General features: G+C 39.2%; 1 protein-coding gene across 6 annotated transcripts in view; it reads left to right on the top strand.

Moving 5' to 3' along the window:
• FNDC3B (fibronectin type III domain containing 3B) overlaps window positions 1-21829 on the top strand; it is a 361128-nt gene that overhangs the window by 253294 nt on the left and 86005 nt on the right. For all 6 annotated transcript variants that reach the window (XM_033429514.2, XM_033429520.2, XM_033429521.2 and 3 more), the window contains 3 exons: window positions 1690-1841; window positions 6343-6402; window positions 21567-21705. In XM_033429514.2, coding sequence (XP_033285405.1) covers window positions 1690-1841; window positions 6343-6402; window positions 21567-21705 — 351 coding nt within the window. The remainder of the gene's footprint in view (window positions 1-1689; window positions 1842-6342; window positions 6403-21566; window positions 21706-21829) is intronic.

The raw sequence follows: 21829 nt of genomic DNA on the forward strand, positions 1-21829 counted from the left end.
GGTCGAGTTCAATTCTGTAACAGTGTCTCTCCAGGTTTTTTTTAAAGATGTTTAATGCTGGTCTGCCATCCACTGTTGTTACCTGTATCAGAAACTCAGACTGTCTTATTCCCTTTGATTTTTATTTTTCATTCAACATTTACTAAGCAGCCACTAGTCACAGTTGAATATGACTTAGGCCTTCTCCTTAGGGAGTCCCACGGTCCAGTGGGGAAGGTAGGCAAATGCTATTAACATGATTAGCAATGAGTAGAGATAGCAGCAAGGTGCTGTGGAACAGAGAGATGATAGGATATTTCAGGGAAGGCTACTTGGGGGTAGTGAGGCCAGCCTAGGGTCTTGAAGGATGAGTAGGAGTTTGACTAAATAATTGCTTAAATATATAATGATGCTGTATCTATTTGGAACAGAGATGATATGGAGGGACCTCTGCTCAAAATGGAATGCGTGATAGACTGAAAAGGGAAACTCAGTATTCATTTCCATATTTATTATTCATGCTTTTAAATTATCTTATATTTTAATACCCTTTATTTAGATCAGATAGTGACAAAAATAGAAGAAAAAAAGATAGAGACTTAGTAGTTTAGACATCTCCATCCACAGCCTACTCTAATCTACAGCTATAAAGTCTTGTATGAACGTTAAGCTTTAATGTATGTTTTAACTCTCATTTTGTTTTAATGTTATCCAGACCAATATCTAGAGAGCAACAAAATAAACTTTAGAAAATTAGAACATTAAAATGCATTGACAGATTTATTTTAAAGAATTAGACCGTGCATTAGATTAGGTTTCTCCAGAAACAGACTCTGAAACAAAGATTGGAAGGCAAATGGTGTAAGTGGGGAGGTGCCCCAGGAAGCACGGTTAGAGTAGAGACGTGAGATTGCAGAGGAGAAGCCAGTGCAGGGTCTGTTAATGAGCAGGTTACAGCTGCGGGCAGCTGGGGCTCAGTCCTGCCGAGTATGCCTGGGAGATAGTGTAAGAACGTGCTTCAGAGAAGCCCTAAATAAGAGGGAAAAGTTGGGGCGTTGAGAGTCCCAGATTCCTTTGTTCAAACGAAGCCTTGAGCGGAGGCTAAAGCAAAAGATAAAAGCAGAGCCTAGGGAGGTGAAACATCTCCACACATATTTCTGCTGTCTGTCAGCCTGGGCCATGGTTCCGTTTCCACCCCCCACCCCCCACCCCCGTACTGGGTTTTCCCAGGAACCTGCAGGACTTCGGGGAGCGTGGTTTGAAAGGTCTCGGCTTTGCAGAAGAGTTCGACATCAAGCAAAGCTTGGAGGCCGCTGGAAAGTACCTGTGGATGTGGGTTCCTTCCACATAATACGATGGCCATCATGGAGATTATTGAAATATGATGTTCAACTTTTTACCTTTAGAAAAATTCTCAAACGTGACATTATTTTTACTTTCTGGAGGACCAAGTGTGAATTGCATCAGACTTGGACATAAGTTTGCATAATAAGGACAGATGTTTTAGGAGCTATAGTTTGGACATCAGGACTTTGACAAAAGAATGCCATATAGGATGGGTGGGTTCTTTTTGGTAATTAAAGTAAATTTGTAAATTAAAATAAATTCGTTTTTCTTGAGTTAAATCTGAGCCATTTTAATGCTACTACTAATAATCACAGAATGTTCTGGGGAGAAGTGTAGTGTCTGATTCATGTTTTTCTTCCTCAGGTTTCTAATATTCAGGCAAGAACGGTTGTGTTGTCCTGGGCTCCCCCTGTTGGACTTTCGTGTGGACCCCACAGTGGTCTTTCCTTCCCCTACAGCTACGAGGTTGCTCTGTCAGACAAAGGACGAGATGGAAAATACAAGATAATTTACAGGTAGCGTATATTTCCATGTGTTTTTCTCAGCTGCCAAAGGTGAAATTGCTGTTACTAAGGAGAAGAAAAAACAAAGGAAAAATTTAATGGCTTTGCAAATTTTCCTTTAAATAGTTCTTTTTAAGAATTAGTGATAATTGTAATGTCAAGAGTTAACTTTGTGCAGGGTAATTGCTAATCAGAAATGACTTTTATACAGCTATTTGGTGTTGGTCAAATATGTCACTTGGTTATGTTAGCTTGCCAGTGTAGTACTAAAGAAAAGTTTCCATTAATGTTGTCAGAGCAAAAAGTGAGCATGCCTCTTAGTTTTTACATATATCACGCACTTCTATGATCACCTCTTTTTCGGCTCAGACCTTGTGCTAGTCTTGTTTTTCAAAATTCTACGATGTTGTTTCCATTTCACCCTCCTTCTTATCCTCTGCAGTAGTTTTCCAGTGTGCAGTAAAGCTTTTCATTCGGAGGCTATCTTAAATCGTCAAAAGTTTAGCACACCGAATAAGGGATTATCCCCTTCCACTTTATGGACTCCCAGATATTAACCATTTAAGTGATTTATAGCTGTGTTCTAGATGTGATAAAAAATTTTTAGGGTCAAATCTTTTCTCTTTTGTAGTTGCTTGCACTGCTCAGATTTGCAGAGTCGGAAATCAGAGGCCATCTTGTTCTAACTACTTGTTTGACCTCTCTGTGACTGGCCCTGGGAACTACTGCCCAAACCCAGTGTAACATGGTCACACAAAGCCCACCTCTTCCTCTGCCAGAGAAGCTGCTTTTCTCTTCTGTTTCCCTGCTGCAGACCTCGCATCTCCCTAGCCCCATTTCTAATTCTTAACTCGCTCCAGGGACTTGTCTTTTTCTGGACAAAGAAAAGGGGGAAAGAGAGACAGACAGAGGGAAGCCCTTTAGTCACTCTCTCCTGTTGCCGCCACGTAGGGCTCTGTCCTCTCTTCCTGGACTCCTACAAGAGTCTCCTCAGGCTCCTCCAGCATCCACTCTTGCTCTCCTCCCATCCAGCCTCCACGCTGCAAAAACAGAAGTCAGGACAAGCCTCCCCCCTGTGAGAACACTGCAGTGCTTTATCGCTGTGCTTAGAATGTAGTCCTAACCCCTTGCTCTGGCTCACAACCACTGGGTTCTATTTTGAAAAGTCAGAATTGGTAGTGACCTTAGCAAAATATAGAGCACCATTTCCCCCAGCCCACCAAGAAACAGTTAGATTCTGTCAATGCATGATGGTCATTGGTGGCAGGAGCTAGAGTCCCAAGTGCCCAGTGAGGCAGGCAGGTAACATAAGTGAGAAAGTACGAAGCTTGGGAATGAGGTGAACGGTGAACGGGAACACTCCTGTCTTCATCGATAAAGGAGCAGCTGCCAGTCACCTAAAGTAGGTTGTTGCATAAGGGAATGTAGGCCTAGATTTGCTGATTCCTTGGAATTTTTTTTAAAGGAAATGCTAAAAATCTGAATTATTATGTAAACCTTCCTAATGTTAAACTGATTCAGCAAATTCAAAAAACTTCAAAGATAAACTGAAAGTCAAACAACAGAACTGCACATGCAGGGTGTGGACATTGGCCTCCAGTTTGCAACTTTAAAAAAGTATTTTTATTTGAATAATTTCAAACTTATAAATGTTGCAAAAATAAAGAGATCAAGGAATATCTCTTTATTTTTTATCTCTTTATTTTATGCTTTACCCAGATTCACATATTATTAACTTTTTACCCTATTTGCTTTACTATTTGATTTTCTCTCTTGCCTTTTCTCTCCTCTTAATCTGTATTTTTTCCTATTAGTTTTATACATCATGGTCCTTTACTGCTAAATACTGAAGTGTGTTTCCTAAGATATTTTTTTAAATAGCTACAATGCCATTACTTCATGACTTTACATCAATACCATACTTTTATCCAATCTATCATCCACATTCCAGTTTCGTCAGTTGATGAAATAATGTCTGCGGTAGCATTTTTCTTCCCCTTGTAGGACAAGATCCATTCTAGGGTCAGATACAGCAGTTAGTTGTCATGTCTCTGTAGCCTTCTTTAATTTGGAACACTTCCACAGTATTTCATTGTCCTTTATGACACTGACTTTTTTTTCCCCAATCTTCTGCTTTAATAATGAAAACTGACATGTATACATACTTTTTCAAAAACAAAAGTGTTAAATATCACTAGCAGGGCAATAAGTTTAAAATTTTTTAAAAATTATGGCTAAATTGCAAACATACAGAAACATAGAGAAAATACTACAATGAACCCCCAGATAACCATCACTCAGATTTAACAATTCTTAAGATCTTGCCACATTTGCATCATATCCCCTTTATTACTATTATTGTTGTTGTTGTTGTTGTTATTGTAGCATTTGGTAGCAACTCACAGATAACACATCAGTTACTCCTACATAGTTCAATATGGATCAACATAAGATTTTTTTTACATAACTGCAATGTCATTAACATCTAGGAAAACTGACAATAATACCTGGCATCATTTCATACCTTGGTCATATTCAGATTTTCCCAATTGTCTCAAAAATGTGTTTTAATATTGATTTCTTCTTCTGGGACTCCAAATGAAGTTTACTCATTGCCTGGGATTGTTAGGTCTCATAAATCTATTTAAATCTAGAATAGTCTCCCTTTTTGGAAATGGAATAGCTACTTTATATTTTAAATTTTAATTTAAAAAATTTTTATTGACATATAGTTGGCATACATTATAGTTTTCAGGTGTATCTCCCATCTTTTTAAAAATTCTTGATCAGTTGCAAAAAGTGAATCACTTTTGTTACCAATCTGAATTTGTGGTATCCTTTAACTTAATCTTCCTCCCCCATATTTCTTATAAATGGACAGTTAGTTCTGGAGCTTGATCAGATGCAGGTTTAACATTTGTGGGAGGCGTTCATCAAGGTAGTTCTATGTACTTCCTCTTCCAGCACACTGGGAGGCAACAGTGTTTGGCGGCCTCACTGTGATTAAATCGTTTGGGAATTATCCAATGCTTTTTTTTTTTAAATCTTATTTATTTATTTGAAATATAGTTGACATACAGTATTAGTTTCAGGTATGCTACATAGTGATTCAAAATTTTTATAGATTACACTCCATTTAAAGTTATCGTAGGCTTTCCCTGGTGGCGCACTAGTTAAGAATCCGCCTGCCAATGAGGGGGACACGGGTTTGAACCCCGGTCCGGGAAGATCCCACATGCCGCGGAGCAGCTAAGCCCGTGTGCCATGGCCGCTGAGCCTGCGCTCTAGAGCCCACATGCCACAACTACTGAGCCCGCGTGCTACAGCTACTGAAGCCCGCGAGCCTAGAGCCCATGCTCCTCAACAAGAGAAGCCACCGCAGTGAGAACCTGCGCCCCGCAACGAAGAGTAGCCCCCACTTGCTGCAACTAGAGGAAGCCCGCGTGCAGCAACAAAGACCCAACGCCGTCAAAAATTAATTAATTAATTAAAAAATATAAAGTTATTATAAAATATTGGCTGTACTCCCTGTGCTGTGCCTTACATCCTTATAGCTTATTTACTTTATACATAGTAGTTTGTACTTCTCAATCCCCTACCCATATCTTGCCCCTCCCCAGTTCGCTCTCCCCACTGGTACCCACTAGTTTGTTCTCTATACCTGTGAGACTGTTTCTGTTTTGTTATATTCATTTGTCTGTTTTATTTTTCAGATTCCACATATAGTGACAGCATACAGTGTTTGTCTTTGTCTGACTTATTTCACTAAGCACAATCCCCTCCAGGTCCATCCGTGTTGTTACACATGGCAGAATTTCATTCTTTTTTGTGGCTGGGTAGATACTGACATTTGTGAAGAATACAGTTATGCCCACACACACCCCTCTCACCTTTAAAAATTTTTTTAATGGGAACATTACGTATTTTCTGGAATGTTGGTGGTTTCCTCATGATTAAGTCAAGGTTCTTCTGCAGCTTCTGGTCAAATAAATGGTTTTATTTTGTGTAAGAGAGCTATTTATCGGCATGCATCTGTAAGAGAGCTGTTTATTAGTATTGATATGTGAGGGAAGCAGATTGAGGTTTCTTGAAGAGAGTTGAGAAGTTGAAGCTATTGGGGTTCTTGCCAGGACAAGTCTGGGAGCCCCCTTCAGTTGACCGCTGGTGCTGTTATGTACACTTACGTTTATCTAGGTATCTTTCTGTTCAGCTTGCTTCCTTATTTACTTATTTTTATGTAGTCATTTTGAAGAAGTGGTAAGATATTTTGGAATTTTATTCATAAGTTAGCCTTGCCGTTTTCCAGATCCAGAATGCCACCATTTCAAGGAATCTCATTTGCTAGTCCAGAAAAATGATAATGCCAAGCAGGAGAGTTTATCTCTGACTTAAGGTGGAAGTAGAAATAATAGTTCTTGAATCGCTATTGGTACCTGACTATGAGACCCAAATCCAAAACCTGTTTTATTTTTGAAACTGGTATCATTGACTAAGAAATGATTTTTCTTTGCAGCGGAGAAGAATTAGAATGTAACCTGAAAGATCTTAGGCCAGCAACCGATTATCATGTGAGGTGAGTATTGGGGAATTCAGATTGCTAAAATAAATAATATGCTCCTTTTTAAAAGTGTTTGGTTAACAGCACTTGCCTAACTAAAAGTGTCAGTACCTTTGCTCATCGGCCATTCCTTGATGTCCTACACTTGAGAGCATAGAGATTGGGAGTCCACAGATGTGCTTCTGGTAATAGAAAAGTAGATGATACCCTGAACAGAATTTAAAAATTTTTTTTGCGAAGTAATTTTTATTTTACGTAGTCTCCTAAGATCCGTTGGAATGCGTGGTTTAATATATAATATTTTTTTCTATAAAGCAATAATTTTTTACCATGGGTATATCAGTTATTATAGACCTTCCATGTAAACTATATGTTCAGCCAATATGACTAAATAAAGTCCTTCCCATGTTTCAAGTTTGGACCTAAAAGGCAATACATTTTGAAGTAAGTAATGCAAATATCAAAATTATCTCTAGCAAGAGGTAATGCAGTTTTCCAAAACAACTCACATAGTTTGCTACCGAGTCTGAACTCTCTACCATGACTGCTCTGGAAGGCAGGGCTAGCTGATCTCAGGGAGAGACCCGGCCAACCACAGACCTGCGAGGATGAAAGTATCATCTAAATGTTTACAGAGCTCATCTGATTACTCAAAGATACATCCATACATCCATCTGCAAACAGGCAGATTTTTAAATCTGAATGTGATCCATAATATCGTTTAAATTTTCGTTTTAATTTAAACTTTCATTTTATTTAATTTTTAATTTGATCAGAAATTCTCATTTTATCTAATAGGGTGAACAACAACAAATTCTCCTTTCTTCAATTATATATATGTGTATATCAAGATTATGTAATAAAATTGCAACCATCAAGCACACACCCTTTATTACACTTTCCAAAGGTTAATTCACACCACACGTTCCCTCTGTGGTGGAGTAGAGGCAGGGTAGCCTAGCAGGAAGAGCATATGTTAATTATTAGGCAGCTTGAGGTCTAGTCTGGTTCTGCCCATCAGTTGACTGTTTGAACTTTGGTCAATCACAGAGAATCCATGCCACAATTTTCTCAGTAACAAAAGTAAGGAAAGTAGGGGTGTGTTTAGATTATAATACCTTATTAGCTGCACAAGTGTTTAAAACTATGTTTAAAGCAATACATAAAAGAGCAAGGTTTTTACATTCAGTCATAAAGTGTATATCTGCTTAGCTATTGTTTTGTTTAGATGAACTCTGTTGCAACCATCTTTTCCTATTTGAATCAAAACTTTTGGATTTTGAGTGAATTAGCTTTAGCCCAAACTTATTGAACTTTTCACACCGTCTGTACAAACAAAAAGATTTGTATAACTTGTGAAGCTGAGATAATAGTTTAACCATTCTTTGAAATGGTCGATTTAACAACAAACCAGAAAATGTAACACCATATAGGTAGTCCTGTAAATGTTCTCCATTAGACATTGTTAACATGTGTTTCCTTTTTTCTCTTTTAATGTTCATTGTCACTGCTTTACTAAAGGTTTACTTTATTAATTTTCTGCTCATCCATGAGTTGACAATAACTTTTAAAAAAATTTTAAATGTCACAGTCTGCCCTTTATTTACTGTCCTATCTGTTGTGTTGCCCTTTGTATCTTTTCAACGCCTCTTACAAAGGGTAAACTTGAGAATACTTGCTCATTAATTCTTTTTATGTATCTTATGAACACCGTAAACTTCTGGGCAGATAAAAGGAATAATTAATGGATTCCCCAAAAGACATAGGAGCATGAGGTAGTTACCATCTAGAGGCCTTGGATCCAAGACTTCCTCCTAACACATCGGGGATCCCACCCTTGTGACATGTTAGACACTTGTGTGACACCACACATAAAGAGCCTAAGGCACCACCAGCGGTTATTTGGTCTAGTGCCCTGCTGGCCAGAGAGATGGAAGATTCTCCATCTCTTTGATCCTGATCTCTTTACTTTTTTATACAAAAGGTTCTCATTAGTTACCTCTTTTATACACATCAGTGTATACATGTCAATCCCAATCTCACAATGCATACCACCACCACCACCACCACCCCCCGCCGCTTTCCCCCCTTGGTGTCCATATGTTTGTTCTCTACATCTGTGTCTATTTCTGGCTTGCACACCTGTTCATTTGTACCATTTTTCTAGATTCCACATATATGAATTTATATATTTGCTTTTCTCTTTCTGACTTACTTCACTCTGTATGACAGTCTCTAGGTCCATCCACGTCTCTACAAATGACCCAATTTCGTTCCTTTTTATGTCTGAGTAATATTCCATTGTATATATGCACCACATCTTCTTTATCCATTCGTCTGTTGATGGGCATTTAGGTTGCTTCCATGACCTGGCTATCGTAAATAGTGCTGCAGTGAACATCGGGGTGCATGTGTCTTTTTGTTTTTTCCACATCTTTATTGGAGTATAAATGCTTCACAATGTTGTGTTAGTTTCTACTGTACAACAAAGTAAATGAGCTATATGTATACATATATCCCCATATCCCCTCCCTCTTGAGCCTCCCTCCCCCCACCCTCCCTATCCCACCCCTCTAGGTCGTCACAAAGCACCAAGCTGATCTCCCTGTGCTATGCGGCTGCTTCCCACTAGCCATCCATTTTACATTTGGTAGTGTATATATGTCAGTGCTACTCTCTCACTTCGTCCAAGCTTCCCCTTCACCCCTGTACCCTCAACTCCGTTCTCCACGTCTGCGTCTTTATTACTGCCCTGCCACTAGGTTTATCGGTACCACTTTTTTAGATGACATATATATGTATTAGCCAAAGGTATTTGTTTTTCTCTTTCTGACTTCACTGTGTATGACAGATTCTAGGTCCATCCACCTGACTACAGATAACTCAATTTCGTTCCTTTTTATGGCTGAGTAATATTCAGTTGTACATATGTGCCACACCTTCTTTATCTAGTCATCTGTTGATGGATATTTAGGTTGCTTCCATGTCTGGCTCTTGTAAATAGTGCTGCAATGAACATTGTTGTATGTATATCTTTTTGAATTATGGTTTTCTCAGCATATATGCCCAGTAGTGGGATTGCTAGGTCATATGGTAATTCTATTTTTAGTTTTTTAAGGAATTTCCATACTGTTCTCCATAGTGGCTGTATCAATTTACATTCCCACCAACAGTGCAAGAGGGTTCCCTTTTCTCCACACCCTCTCCAGCATTTGTTGTTTGTAGAGTTTCTGATGATACCCATTCTAACCGGTGTGAGGTAATACCTCATTGTGGTTTTGATTTGCATTTCTCTAATAATTAGTGATATTGAGCAGGTTTCCTGTGCCTCTTGGCCATCTGTATGTCTTCTTTGGAGAAATGTCTATTTAGGTCTTCTGCCCATTTCTTGATTGGGTTGTTTGTTTTTTTTTATACTGAGCTACATGAGCTGTGTATGTATTTTGGAGATTAATCCTTTGTCCGTTGATTTGTTTACAAATATTTTCTCCCATTCTGAGTTTCCTTTAGTTTCCTTTGCTGTGCAAAAGCTTTTAAGTTTCATTACGTCCCAGTTGTTTATTTTTGTTTTTGTTTCCGTTACTCTAGGGGGTGAGTCAAAAAAGATCTTGCTGTGATTTATGTCAAAGAGTGTTCTTCCTATGTTTACTTCTAAGAGTTTTATAGTGTCCGGTCTTACATTTAGGTCTTTAATCCATTTTGGGTTTATTTTTGTATATGGTATTAGGGAGTGTTCTAATTTCATTCTTTTACATGTAGCTGTCCAGTTTTCCCAGCACCGTTTATTGAAGAGACTGTCTTTTCTCCATTGTATATCCTTACCTCCTTTGTCATAGATTAGTTGACCATAGCTGTGTGGGTTTATCTCTGGGCTTTCTATCCTCTTCTGTTGATCTGTATTTCTGTTTCTGTGCCAGTACCATATTGTCTTGATTACTGTAGCTTTGTAGTATAGTCTGAAGTCAGGAAGTCTGATTCCTACACCTCCCTTTTTTTCCCTCAAGATTGCTTTGGCTATTTGGGGTCTTTTGTGTCTCCATACCAATTTTAAGGTTTTTTGTTCTAGTTCTGTAAAATATGCCATTGGTAATTTGATAGGGATTGCATTGAACCTGTAGATTGCTTTGTGTAGTATAGTCATTTTCACAATATTCATTCTTCCAATCCACGAACATGGTATATCTCTCCATCTGTTTGTGTCATCTTTGATTTCTTTCACCAGTGTCGTATAATTTTCTTAGTACAGGTCTTTTACCCCCTTAAGTAGGTTTATTCCTAGGTATTTTATTCTTTTTGTTGCAGTGGTGAATGGGATTGTTTCCTTAATTTCTTTCTGATCTTTCCTTGTTAGTGTATAGGGATGCAAGAGATTTCTGTGCATTAATTTTGTATCCTGCTACTTTACCAGATTCATTGATTAGCTCTAGTAGTTTTCTGGTGGCATCGTTAGGATTTTCTATGTATAGTATCATGTCATCTGCAAACAGTGACAGTTTTACTTCTTCTTTTTCAATTTGGATTCCTTTTATTCCTTTTTCTTCTCTGATTGCCATGGCTAAAACTTCCAGAACTGTGTAGAATAATAGTGGCAAGAGTGGACATCCTTGTCTTGTTCCTGATCTTAGAGGAAATGCTTTCAATTTTTCACCATTGAGAATGATGTTTGCTGTGGGTTTGTCGTAGACACCCTTTATTATGTTGAGGTAGGTTCCCTCTATGACCACTTTCTGGAGAGGTTTTTTTTTTTTCCTGCGGTACGCGGGCCTCTCACCGCTGTGGCCCCTCCCGCCGCGGAGCACAGGCCCTGGACGCGCAGGCCCAGCGGCCACGGCCCACAGGCCCAGCCGCTCCGCGACATGTAGGATCCTCCCGGACCAGGGCACGAACCCGCGTCCCCTGAATCGGCAGGCGGACTCCCAACCACTGCGCCACCAGGGAAGCCCTCTGGAGAGTTTTTATCATAAATTGGTGTTGAATTTTGTCAGAAGGTTTTTCTTCATCTATTGAGATGATCATATGGTTTTTATTCTTCAATTTGTTAATATGGTGTACCACATTGATTTGCATATACTGAAGATTCCTTGCATCCCTGGGATAAATCCCACTTGATCATGGTGTATGATCCTTTTAATGTGTTGTTGGATTCTGTTTGCTAGTATTTTGTTGAGGACTTTTGCATCTATATTCATCAGTGATATTGGTCTGTAATTTTCTTTTTTTGTAGTATCTTTGTCTGGTTTTGGTATCAGGGTGATGGTGGCCTTGTAGAATGAGTTTGGGAGTGCTCCTTCCTCTGCGATTTTTTGGAAGAGTTCGAGAAGGATGGGTGTTAGCTCTTCTCTAAATGTTTGATGGCATTCACCTGTGAAGCCATCTGGTCCTGGACTTTTGTTCGTTGGAAGATTTTTAATCACAGTTTCAATTTCATTACTTGTGATTGTTCTGTTCATATTTTCTGTTTCTTCCTGGTTCAGCCTTTGAAGGTTATACCTTTCTAAGAATTTGTCCATTTCTTCCAGGTTGTCCATTTTATTGGCATAGAGTTGCTTGTAGTAGTCTCTCAGGATGCTTTGTATTTCTGTGGTGTCTGTTGTAACTTCTCCTTTTTCATTTCTAATTTTATTGATTTGAGTCCTCTCCCTCTTTTTCTTGATGAGTCCAGCTAAAGGTTTATGCATTTTGTTTATCTTCTCAAAGAACCAGCTTTTAATTTTATTGATCTTTGTTATTGTTTTCTTTGTTTCTTTTTCATTTATTTCTTTTCTGATCTTTATGATTTCCTTCCCTCTGCTAACTTTGGGTGTTGTTTGTTCTTCTTTCTCTAGTTCCTTTAGGTGTAACGTTAGATTGTTTAGTTGAGATTTTTCTTGTTTCTTGAGGTAGGATTGTATTGCTATAAACTTCCCTCTTAGAACTGCTTTTGCTGCATCCCATAGGTTTTAGATCATCGTGTTTTCATTGTCATTTGTCTCTAAGTATTTTTATTTCCTCTTTGATTTCCTCAGTGATTTCTTGGTTATTTAGTAACATATTGTTTAGCCTCCATGTGTTTGTGTTTTTTACATTTTTTTCCCCTGTAATTTATTTCTAATCTCACAGCATTGTGGTCAGAAAAGATGCTTGATATGATTTCAGTTTTCTTAAATTTACCGAGGCTTCATTTGTGACCCAAGATGTGATCTATCCTGGAGAATGTTTTGTGTGCCCTTGAAAAGAAAGTGTGTTTTGTTGTTTTCGGATGGAATGTCCTATAAATATAAATTAAATCTATCCTGGTCTGTTGTGTCATTTAAAGCTTGAGTTTCCGTATTAATTTTCTGTCTTGATGATCTGTCCATTGGTATAAGTGAGGTGTTAAATTCCCCCACTGTTACTGTGTTACTGTCGATTTCCTCTTTTGTAGCTGTTAGCAGTTGCCTTATGTATTGAGGTACTCCTATGTTGGGTGTGTATGTATTTATAATTGTTGTATCTTCTTCTTGGATTGATCCCTTGATCATTATGTCGTGTCCTTCCTTGTCTCTTGTAACATTCTTTATTTTAAAGTCTATTTTATCTGATATGAGTATTGCTACTCCCGCTTTCTTTTGATTTCCATTTGCATGGCATATCTTTTTCCATCCCCTCACTTTCAGTCTGTATGTGTCCCCAGGTCTGAAGTGGGTCTCTTGTAGACAGCACATCTATGGGTCTTATTTTTGGTTGGAACATTTAATCCATTCACGTTTAAGGTAATTATTGATATGTATGTTCCTATTACCATTTTCTTAATTGTTTTGGGTTTGTTTTTGTAGGTCCTTTTCTTCTCTTGTGTTTCCCACTTAGAGAAGTTCCTTTAGCATTTGCTGTAGAGCTGGTCTGGTGGTGCTGAATTCTCTTAGCTTTTGCTTGTCTGTAAAGCTTTTGATTTCTCCGTTGAATCTGAATGAGATCCTTGCTGGGTAGAGTAATCTTGGTTGTAGGTTCTTCCCTTTCATCACTTTAAATATGTCATGCTACTTCCTTCTGGCTTGTAGAGTTTCTGCTGGGAAATCAGCTGTTAACCTTATGGGAGTTCCCTTGTATGTTATTTGTCGTTTTTCCCTTGTTGCTTTTAATAATTTTTCTTTGTCTTTAATTTTTGTCAGTTTGATTACTTTGTGTCTCGGCATGTTTCTCCATGGGTTTATCCTGTGTGAGACTCTCTGCGCTTCCTGGACTTGGGTGGCTATTTGCTTTCCCATGTTAGGGAGGTTTTTGACTATAATCTCTTCAAATATTTTCTCAGGTCCTTTCTCTTTTCTCCTTCTGGGACACATTATAGACGCGAATGTTGGTGTGTTTAATGTGGTCCCAGAGGTCTCTTAGGCTGTCTTCATTTCTTTTCATTCTTTTTTCTTTATTCTGTTCCACAGCAGTGAATTCCACCATTCTGTCTTCCAGGTCATTTATCCGTTCTTCTGCCTCAGTTATTCTGCTATTCATTCCTTCTAGTGTATTTTTCATTTCAGTTATTGTATTGTTCATCTCTGTTTGTTTGTTCTTTAATTCTTCTAGGTCTTTGTTCAACATTTCTGACATCTTCTTGATCTTTGCCTCCATTCTTTTTCCAAGGTCCTGGATCATCTTCACTATCATTATTCTGAATTCTTTTTTCTGGCAGGTTGCCTATCTCCACTTCATTTAGTTGTTTTTCTGCGTTTTATCTTGTTCCTTCATCTGGTACATAGTCCCCTGTCTTTTCATTTTGTCTGTCTTTCAATGTGGTTTTTGTTCCACAGGCTGCAGGATTGTAGTTCTTCTTGCTTCTGCTGTCTGCCCTCTGGTGGATGAGGCTATCAAAGAGGCTTGTGCAAGCTTCCTGCTGGGAGGGACTGGTGGTGGGTAGAGCTGGCTGGCTGTTGCTCTGGTGGGCAGAACTCAGTAAAACTTTAATCCACTTGTCTGCTGATGTGTGGGGCTGAATTTCCTCCCTGTTGGTTGTTTGGTCTGAGGCGACCCAACACTGGAGCCTACCCGTGCTCTTTGTTGGGGCTAATGGTGGACTCTGGAAGTGCTCACGCCAAGGAGTACTTCCCACAACTTCTGCTGCCAGTGTCCTTGTCCTCACGGTGAGACACAGCCACCCCCCTGCCTCTGCAGGAGACCCTCCAACAGTAGCAGGTAGGGCTGGTTCAGTCTCCTGTAGGGTCACTGCTCCTTCCCCTGGGTCTTGATGTGCACACTACTTTGTGTGTGCCCTCCAAGAGTGGAGTCTCTGTTTCCCCCAGTCATGTCAAAGTCCTCTAGTCAAGTCCCGCTAGTCTTCAAATTCTGACTCTCTAGGAATTCCTCCTCCTGTTGCTGGACGCCCAGGTTTGGAAGTCTGACGTGAGGCTCAGAACCTTCACTCTAGTGGGTGGACTTCTGTGGTATAATTGTTCTCCAGTTTGTGAGCCACCCACCCAGCGGTTATGACTTTATTGTGATTGCACCCCTCCTACCATCTCATTGCGACTTCTTCTTTGTCTTTGGATGTAGGGTATCTTTTTTGGTGAGTTCCAGTGTCTTCCTGTCAGTGATTGTTCAGCAGTTACTTGTGATTCCGGTGCTCTCCTAAGAGGGAGTGAGCATATGTCCTTCTATTGCGCCATCTTCCAGAACACATCGCTTTTAGTATTTTAAAAAAATTCTTTCCTAAGAAAAATGTCTACATACAGTCCCAATTGTAGTTACCTTGCTCTGGCTCTTCCACAGTCCATATAGATCATTCATTCCCTTTCCCTATACAGCCTTTCATTTTTCAAGCTAGAGAATACTCGTAGCACTTCCAGCCCCTACGTAGAGTCAGTCTCTTCTGCCTTGAATTGCTTTGGGAGGCACCTTGATGGCATAGTAGGCAGACCTTGGAATTTGGAATTAATGACTCAGGCACTTACTGAGGGTATGTGATTAGGCAAGCCATGTAAGCTTCAATGTCCTTGTTTTCTCACTCATAAAATGAGGATAATAACGATACCAGCCTCAGGAAGATGGTGTGAGAGCAAATGAAATATATGTGCAAATCTATTATAAATCTGTAACACCTATAAATGTTTTGTTTTGTTTTTCCAAAGTGGTTGCAGATTTTCCACACTAATAATAAAAAGGACTTCATGATGGAGTTTGACCATACCACTCATTATTTTATTGAGATAAAGATATATCATAATTGGAGCTGAAAAAAGCAGAGCAAAAATCTCTTTTTATGATGCAGTTAACATTCTCAAAATCTTAGTTCCAGGAATGTAAGCTTTTATCAACACAGTAGCCTCAAATATAATTTTAAATTTAATAGTCACCTATAAGGCCTCAAAAAGCCACATGGAAATATTTCCTAACTTTTTCACAACAGAAGCTCCAAACGAATTCCATTACTGTACACCTGCAAGATGAACAATTATATTTATTACCGTTTTCATTTATTTGTACATTACCAATTTAGAAAGTGTCGCCTTATAGGAAGTCTGGAGAGCCAATGATAAAAACAGACGTTTCTTGTAGCAGTGTCAAGCAGGCTGTATTCTCCTTCTAGTTGTTAATAGTGCACATTGACAAAGGCCTGCAGAAGTCTCTGTTCCAGTCACTCTTCCGTAGAGTGAAAGGTTTCTTTCTCAGCTCAGGTACTGACATCTCACCTAGGGCTCCTTTCTTGTTGCTCTTGGTTTTGCTATTCTGATTTCATCCCCTTCACATCGCTTGCTTGGTATCTTTATGGAATTCTTTTTCTCATTTTCAGTTTTTTCCTCCCTCCTGTTAGTGAGTATGGTCAGAGTTCACCAGTCAGATACACAACCATTTTTTAAAGTAGCAGCCTCTCAGTCATGGAGTCCTGTCATTGAACTGTATAGTGCTTGGCATCAGTTCCTCGGCAAGAAGAGTTCTTGAATTCTACTTGCCATCACCTCACTGTTATTGGGAATAATTTATTAAGAGACCAGTGGCATCCTTGAGACGGTGCTATAGGTTATGTGTCTGTAGCTGTTCAGATTGGCGCTTGCTATGCCCTTTAGTCCAAATTCCACATTGAAAATTGTATCCTGAGACATTTCAGGTTTTAAAGATTATTTTCCTCACTTTTTGCTATGTATTTTCGAGTCATTGCTCCACATCTATCTGACCACTTTTTTTTTTCTCCTAGTGATTGAGGAAAGTAATTCATCAATAATTCCTCTATTATGTTGATTTAAAAAATTTAGGTGTTGGGTCCTGGGTTATTTTTATTAAAGTCATCACTTTTATATTAGTTTCCCAGTTCTTACACAGATTGCTTTTTTTGGTTTAATGTTGGCTGAATGTTTAAAAGGAATCAATTTGTAATTGTCAAAGTGTATTTATTCAGTGTTTCCATATAGGGTATTTTGTTATGGAATGACGCCACCAATGCGGAATCTCCTCTGTGTGTGTGTGTGTGTGTTGAGGAAGAGAGAGGAATGAGAAAAATCCAACACATACATACATACAAATAAATAACATTCTGTTTTATAATACTTAGGCATAAGTATGTAACTTTACAACCACAAACATTTATATATTCATTTATTTATACACATACAAAGAAAAGCATATTCCTCTTTTTTTTTTTTTTTTTTTTTTTTTTGCGGTACGCGGGCCTCTCCCATTGTGGAGCACAGGCTCTGGACGCGCAGGCCCAGCGGCCATGGCTCACGGTCCCAGCTGCTCCGCAGCACGTGGGATCCTCCTGGACCGGAGCATGAACCCACGCCCCCTGCATGGGCAGGCGGACCCTCAACCACTGCGCCACCAGGGAGGCCCGCATATTCCTCTTTTAATTGGTAGTTTTATAATTAATAGTCGCATTGAAACAATCATTTTACTGTGAGAGTCAAGAATTTATATTTTTATCAATGATAGGATAATCAGGAATTTGAGTGTTGGAATGGATAGCAATTTCAATGCAGAATTTGAGGCCGTTTTCTAGTCATTGTCATAAACAATTTGGCAAAGAGGTTGCCGAGAGATGATATCATGTAATAACATTTCCCAGAAAAATTATGTGATGAAACAATTCCAAAAATATGTGGTTGACCAGCTCAGTGTGGAGTTATGAAATAGGTGTTATTTTATTTTTTTAACATCTTTATTGGAGTATAATTGCTTTACAATGGTGTGTTAGTTTCTGCTTTCTAACTAAGTGAATAAGCTATACGTACACTTATATCCCCATATCCCCTCCCTCTTGCGTCTCCCTCCCACCCTCCCTATCCCACCCCTCTAGGTGGTCACAAAGCACCGAGCTGATCTCCCTGTGCTATGCAGCTGCTTCCCACTAGCTATCTATTTTACATTTCGTAGTATATATGTGTCCATGCCACTCTCTCACTTCCTCCCAGCTTACCCTTCCCCCTCCCCGTGTCCTCAAGTCCATTCTCTACGTCTTTATTCCTGTCTTGCACCTAGGTTCCTCAGAACCATTTTTTTGGTTCCATATACATGTGTTAGCAAACGGTATTTGTTTTTCTCTTTCTGATTTATTTCACTCTGCATGACAGACTCTAGGTCCATTCACGAAATAGGTGTTATTGACTAGAAATTGCAGCTCGTGGTATGTTACAGACGTGCTGGAGGAAAGGGGAGGCAAATTTCTGAAATTCTTGGAGCACCTGTTCCGTACACATTTAGTTGGTACTTAAACTGAAACAAATGTGCAAACCCAACACAAGATTAATTATATGCTTAGAAAAGTGTATTCCTCTTTGCTGGTATAAATGCTAAAAGAACTGAATTGTTTGCTGATATATTTAACTTAGGACACTCGTCCGACTCCACAGATCTTCCTGTCACATCGTGGTATTTAGAGAAAACACATCACCATGTGAGAAACATGATTGCAACATTCTTCAAAATGTAATGTCATTTACAGAGACTTTTCTGTGAAAATTACTGGTAAAAGCGGAGCAGGTAGTTATTACAGTTATTAGTTGCTATCTATTTACTGAACAATTTGAATTGACAGATGTAATCATGAGGTACTTAGATATCATGTCAAGTTTTAGATACTGAGTGCAGCACATTTATATTGGCACGTGAAATAGATCTTGTTTCCTTTGCAGACAGACTTTTTACAAGTGCAGAGCATTGACTCCTCATTTAGACAAACTATAACATTCTCTGAGTTTAAAGACAAGGGCACTAACTCTTGCCGACCCGTACAACTGTCCGTCCTCAAGTACCCCAGATTTTTACTTGTGCTATCAGGTTCCTTCATTCCTACTGTCATCCTCCCAACCTGGCTGTCAGGAGCCTCCTTCTCTCGTGTTTCTCTAGCCCGATAAGTATGGATTTGTGACTCCAAGAATCTCATTGAAAAGAAAGAATGAACCTGACTGAGTCCAGCTCTCCCCAGATAACTAACTGCGGTCTGCTAGTCCTCGGCAGGCTCTTTCCCTACCTCCTCTCCTCTGCTCTGTTACCCAATGGATTTTTGGTGCTGACTGTTTTTGTGGATATTTAGGACTTGGTCTGTCTGAGTATAGTCTGAATTCATAAGCAAATGCCTAGTGACTGCAACATGAGATACCTCCTGGGAACGGAAGGGGGGAAAGAGGATTGGGTAAAAGGCAGCGAAAAAGCAATCTCAATTCCGGGGAGCAGTAGGGAGTGGTGGGGACTCTGAACTGGACAGCACCTGCCCGTCTAAAGGGGGAGCTGCTCTCAATTTCATTTAATTCCCATCATTCAGGTCTGCAGCTCAGTGTTGCTAGAACTTCTGGTTTTTAAGAGAAGGCAGAGGTTCATTTTTTTAAACGAGAGATCTCCATTTTTTTTTTCAGCATTGGCTTAATTTTTAACTTTGTGTTTCTGAAGATTTCAGTTACAGTCAAAAGTGGACAGTAACTTAATGAACTCTCATGTACCCACCACCCACCTTTTTGTTTCCTTGGTGCCTTCTCCTACGCCCTCCCCCAACAGTTATTTTGAAGTAAAGTCCAGTCATCATATTATTTCACCTGCGAACCACATTACCATCATCACACACCCCGTGCCCATCCAAAATAAACAAAAATGGTAAATTCCTTCATGTCTTTAAAATCCAGACACTGTTCCCATTTCCTCAACTGTCCTAAAAATGAAGGTTTTATTTCTTCAGTTTGTTGTAATTGGAATTCAGATGTGGTTTGAGTATTGTGTTTGGCTTATAGCTCTTACATTTCTTTGAAGCTATAGGTTTTCCCTCCATCCCTTTTTTCTCTTCTTGCAATTTATTTGTTGGAATAAATTTTTTTTTGGTCCTGTAGACTTTTCCACACTGTGAATTAGCCTGATTGTATCCTGTAGTGTTGCTTAATAATGTTCTCTCCATGTTTCCTATAAAGCAGTGAAGAGGCTTAATCAGATACAGGTTCAGTTTTTCTGGCAGGGATTTTATAGATAGTGACATGGTCTCTCATTAGGAGTGCATGTCTCTTTTTTGGTGATCGTTGCCTATGTCCTTTAATTCATAAGTGGCAGTAATATTTTAAAACACTATATTCCTTCCCTCCCCCCACACGTATTTTGGGCAAAATACAGTCGATAAGCCATCAGTTGGAGAATTCAACTGATCTGTTAAAGTTCAGGCTGGAACCCTGCCCATGTCTGGAACATTCTGTGATTCATTTTTAAGTAACTTAACGCCCAGTGAACCTGTCCTGATACACGGAAATGATCTTGCCAACTCTCCTGTTTCATTTTCTGTTACCATGTTCCTACTTACAGTGAATGCAAAAAGGAGCATTTCTGTCATCAGGTTGGGTGAAGAGCATCCTAATGAGAGGTATCTTTTGTTTGGATCAAATATCATGGTGTCCTCCCCTAAGGCAAACAAGTCAAATATCCAGTAAATATGTATTTTACCTTTTAGAATGGAAGGTAGGCATGTCTGTTAGGACTTTTGACTTGCATGGCCTCTATAAATATTTTGTGGTGGACTTCAGGTGTATGATTTTTAAAATCCTTTCTCCTCAGTTAGGTCCTATTTTCCATAATGTTATCTGTAGCTGTTATTTATTCATTGGGTAGAGTGAGGGGAAGTGGATTGCAGGATGAATAGGACAGTAGGGAATATAGTATAGCAGTTAGATCTCCATGACTGAGTACAATTGATCCAACTTTCTAGCTGTGTAGCTTTGGGAAATTTACTTCACCTCTCTAGTCTGAGTGTTCTTCTGTCTTTAATGGCAGCTCATAAAGAGTTGTTAAGAATTAAGGACTTGATGTACTTACAAATTCTGAATAGCTTAATCCATGCATCTTCTTTAGGCAGCAAAGATTCCTTTGTTGTCTTTTTAAAAGAGTATGTTTTCAAGGTTTATTTTTAATGCCCAATATTTAAAAAATGAAAAAGTAGAAAAGAAGATGGTAAAAATCAGCATAATCCTATTTTGTGCTATTTGAAAGGAGTGTAGTTTTATAATAGTGTGTTATATGCTTTTTTTTCCACAGCTTCTCTGGAGAAATCAGGTCCATATGTTGAGTATCGAGCCAGGCATTTTAATGTGCAGAATGCACATCCTTAATCTTGGCTCCAGGTGTAAGAGTTAGATGTTCACATGGATAAACTGTACCTGAACTGTACCATGTTTTTAATGAATTAGAAGAGAGATGCATCTGGCAGTAGCAAGTCTGTTTCTGTGTGTGAAATGTCCTTATTTCTACCTAAATATCTGCAGTATTATCAACAGTTCAAAGATGATATCTACTTTGTTGTTTGTACTTCTACCTCTCTCTGTTTGTGGACTCTCATCACTGCTTCTTGTCTCCTTTGGCCCAACCGTTATCTGTACTTTTAGCCTTTTTCCAGACAGTCAACCAGAGAGTGGCTTGATGGATTTTCGAATATATACTTGGAGGCCATTTTGGGGAATAAGTATATTTCCTTATTGAGCATATTCTTTTCCAGTCAGTAGACTCTGCCTGTCTTAAATGGGGCTGGGTGGCTCTGACAGTTAGTGGGAGGAGAGAACGCATTGAGGCACATCGCCTGCTGGGATGATTTTCCCCTGAAAATGCTGACCATAGTTAGGTCAGGACAAGACCAGTAAAGAGGAATAAGGGTCATGGTGTGTACTACATAAGAAATTCTGTTCTCTCTGGAAAGTCCTGGGGCAAAGCTGAGATAAAAACGCCGGTCTTCTGTGATGGGCCTCTGCCACTGACTGTATTTGTCTGTCTGTTTTCAGGGTATATGCTATGTACAATTCCGTAAAGGGATCCTGCTCTGAGCCGGTTAGCTTCACCACCCACAGCTGCGCACCCGAGTGTCCTTTCCCGCCTAAGCTGGCACACAGGAGCAAAAGTTCACTAACCTTGCAGTGGAAGGTGGGTAGCACAAAGTGGCAGAAATATTCTGAAGTCTGTAGCCATTTTAAACGTTTATTTAGCAGTATTCCAGTTTGGTGATGTTGTTTCATTTTCTGCATAGTGACTATGTGAAACAAATTAT

The sequence above is a fragment of the Orcinus orca genome, chromosome 5, assembly GCF_937001465.1.
Source record: "Orcinus orca chromosome 5, mOrcOrc1.1, whole genome shotgun sequence".
NCBI lineage: Eukaryota > Metazoa > Chordata > Mammalia > Artiodactyla > Delphinidae > Orcinus > Orcinus orca.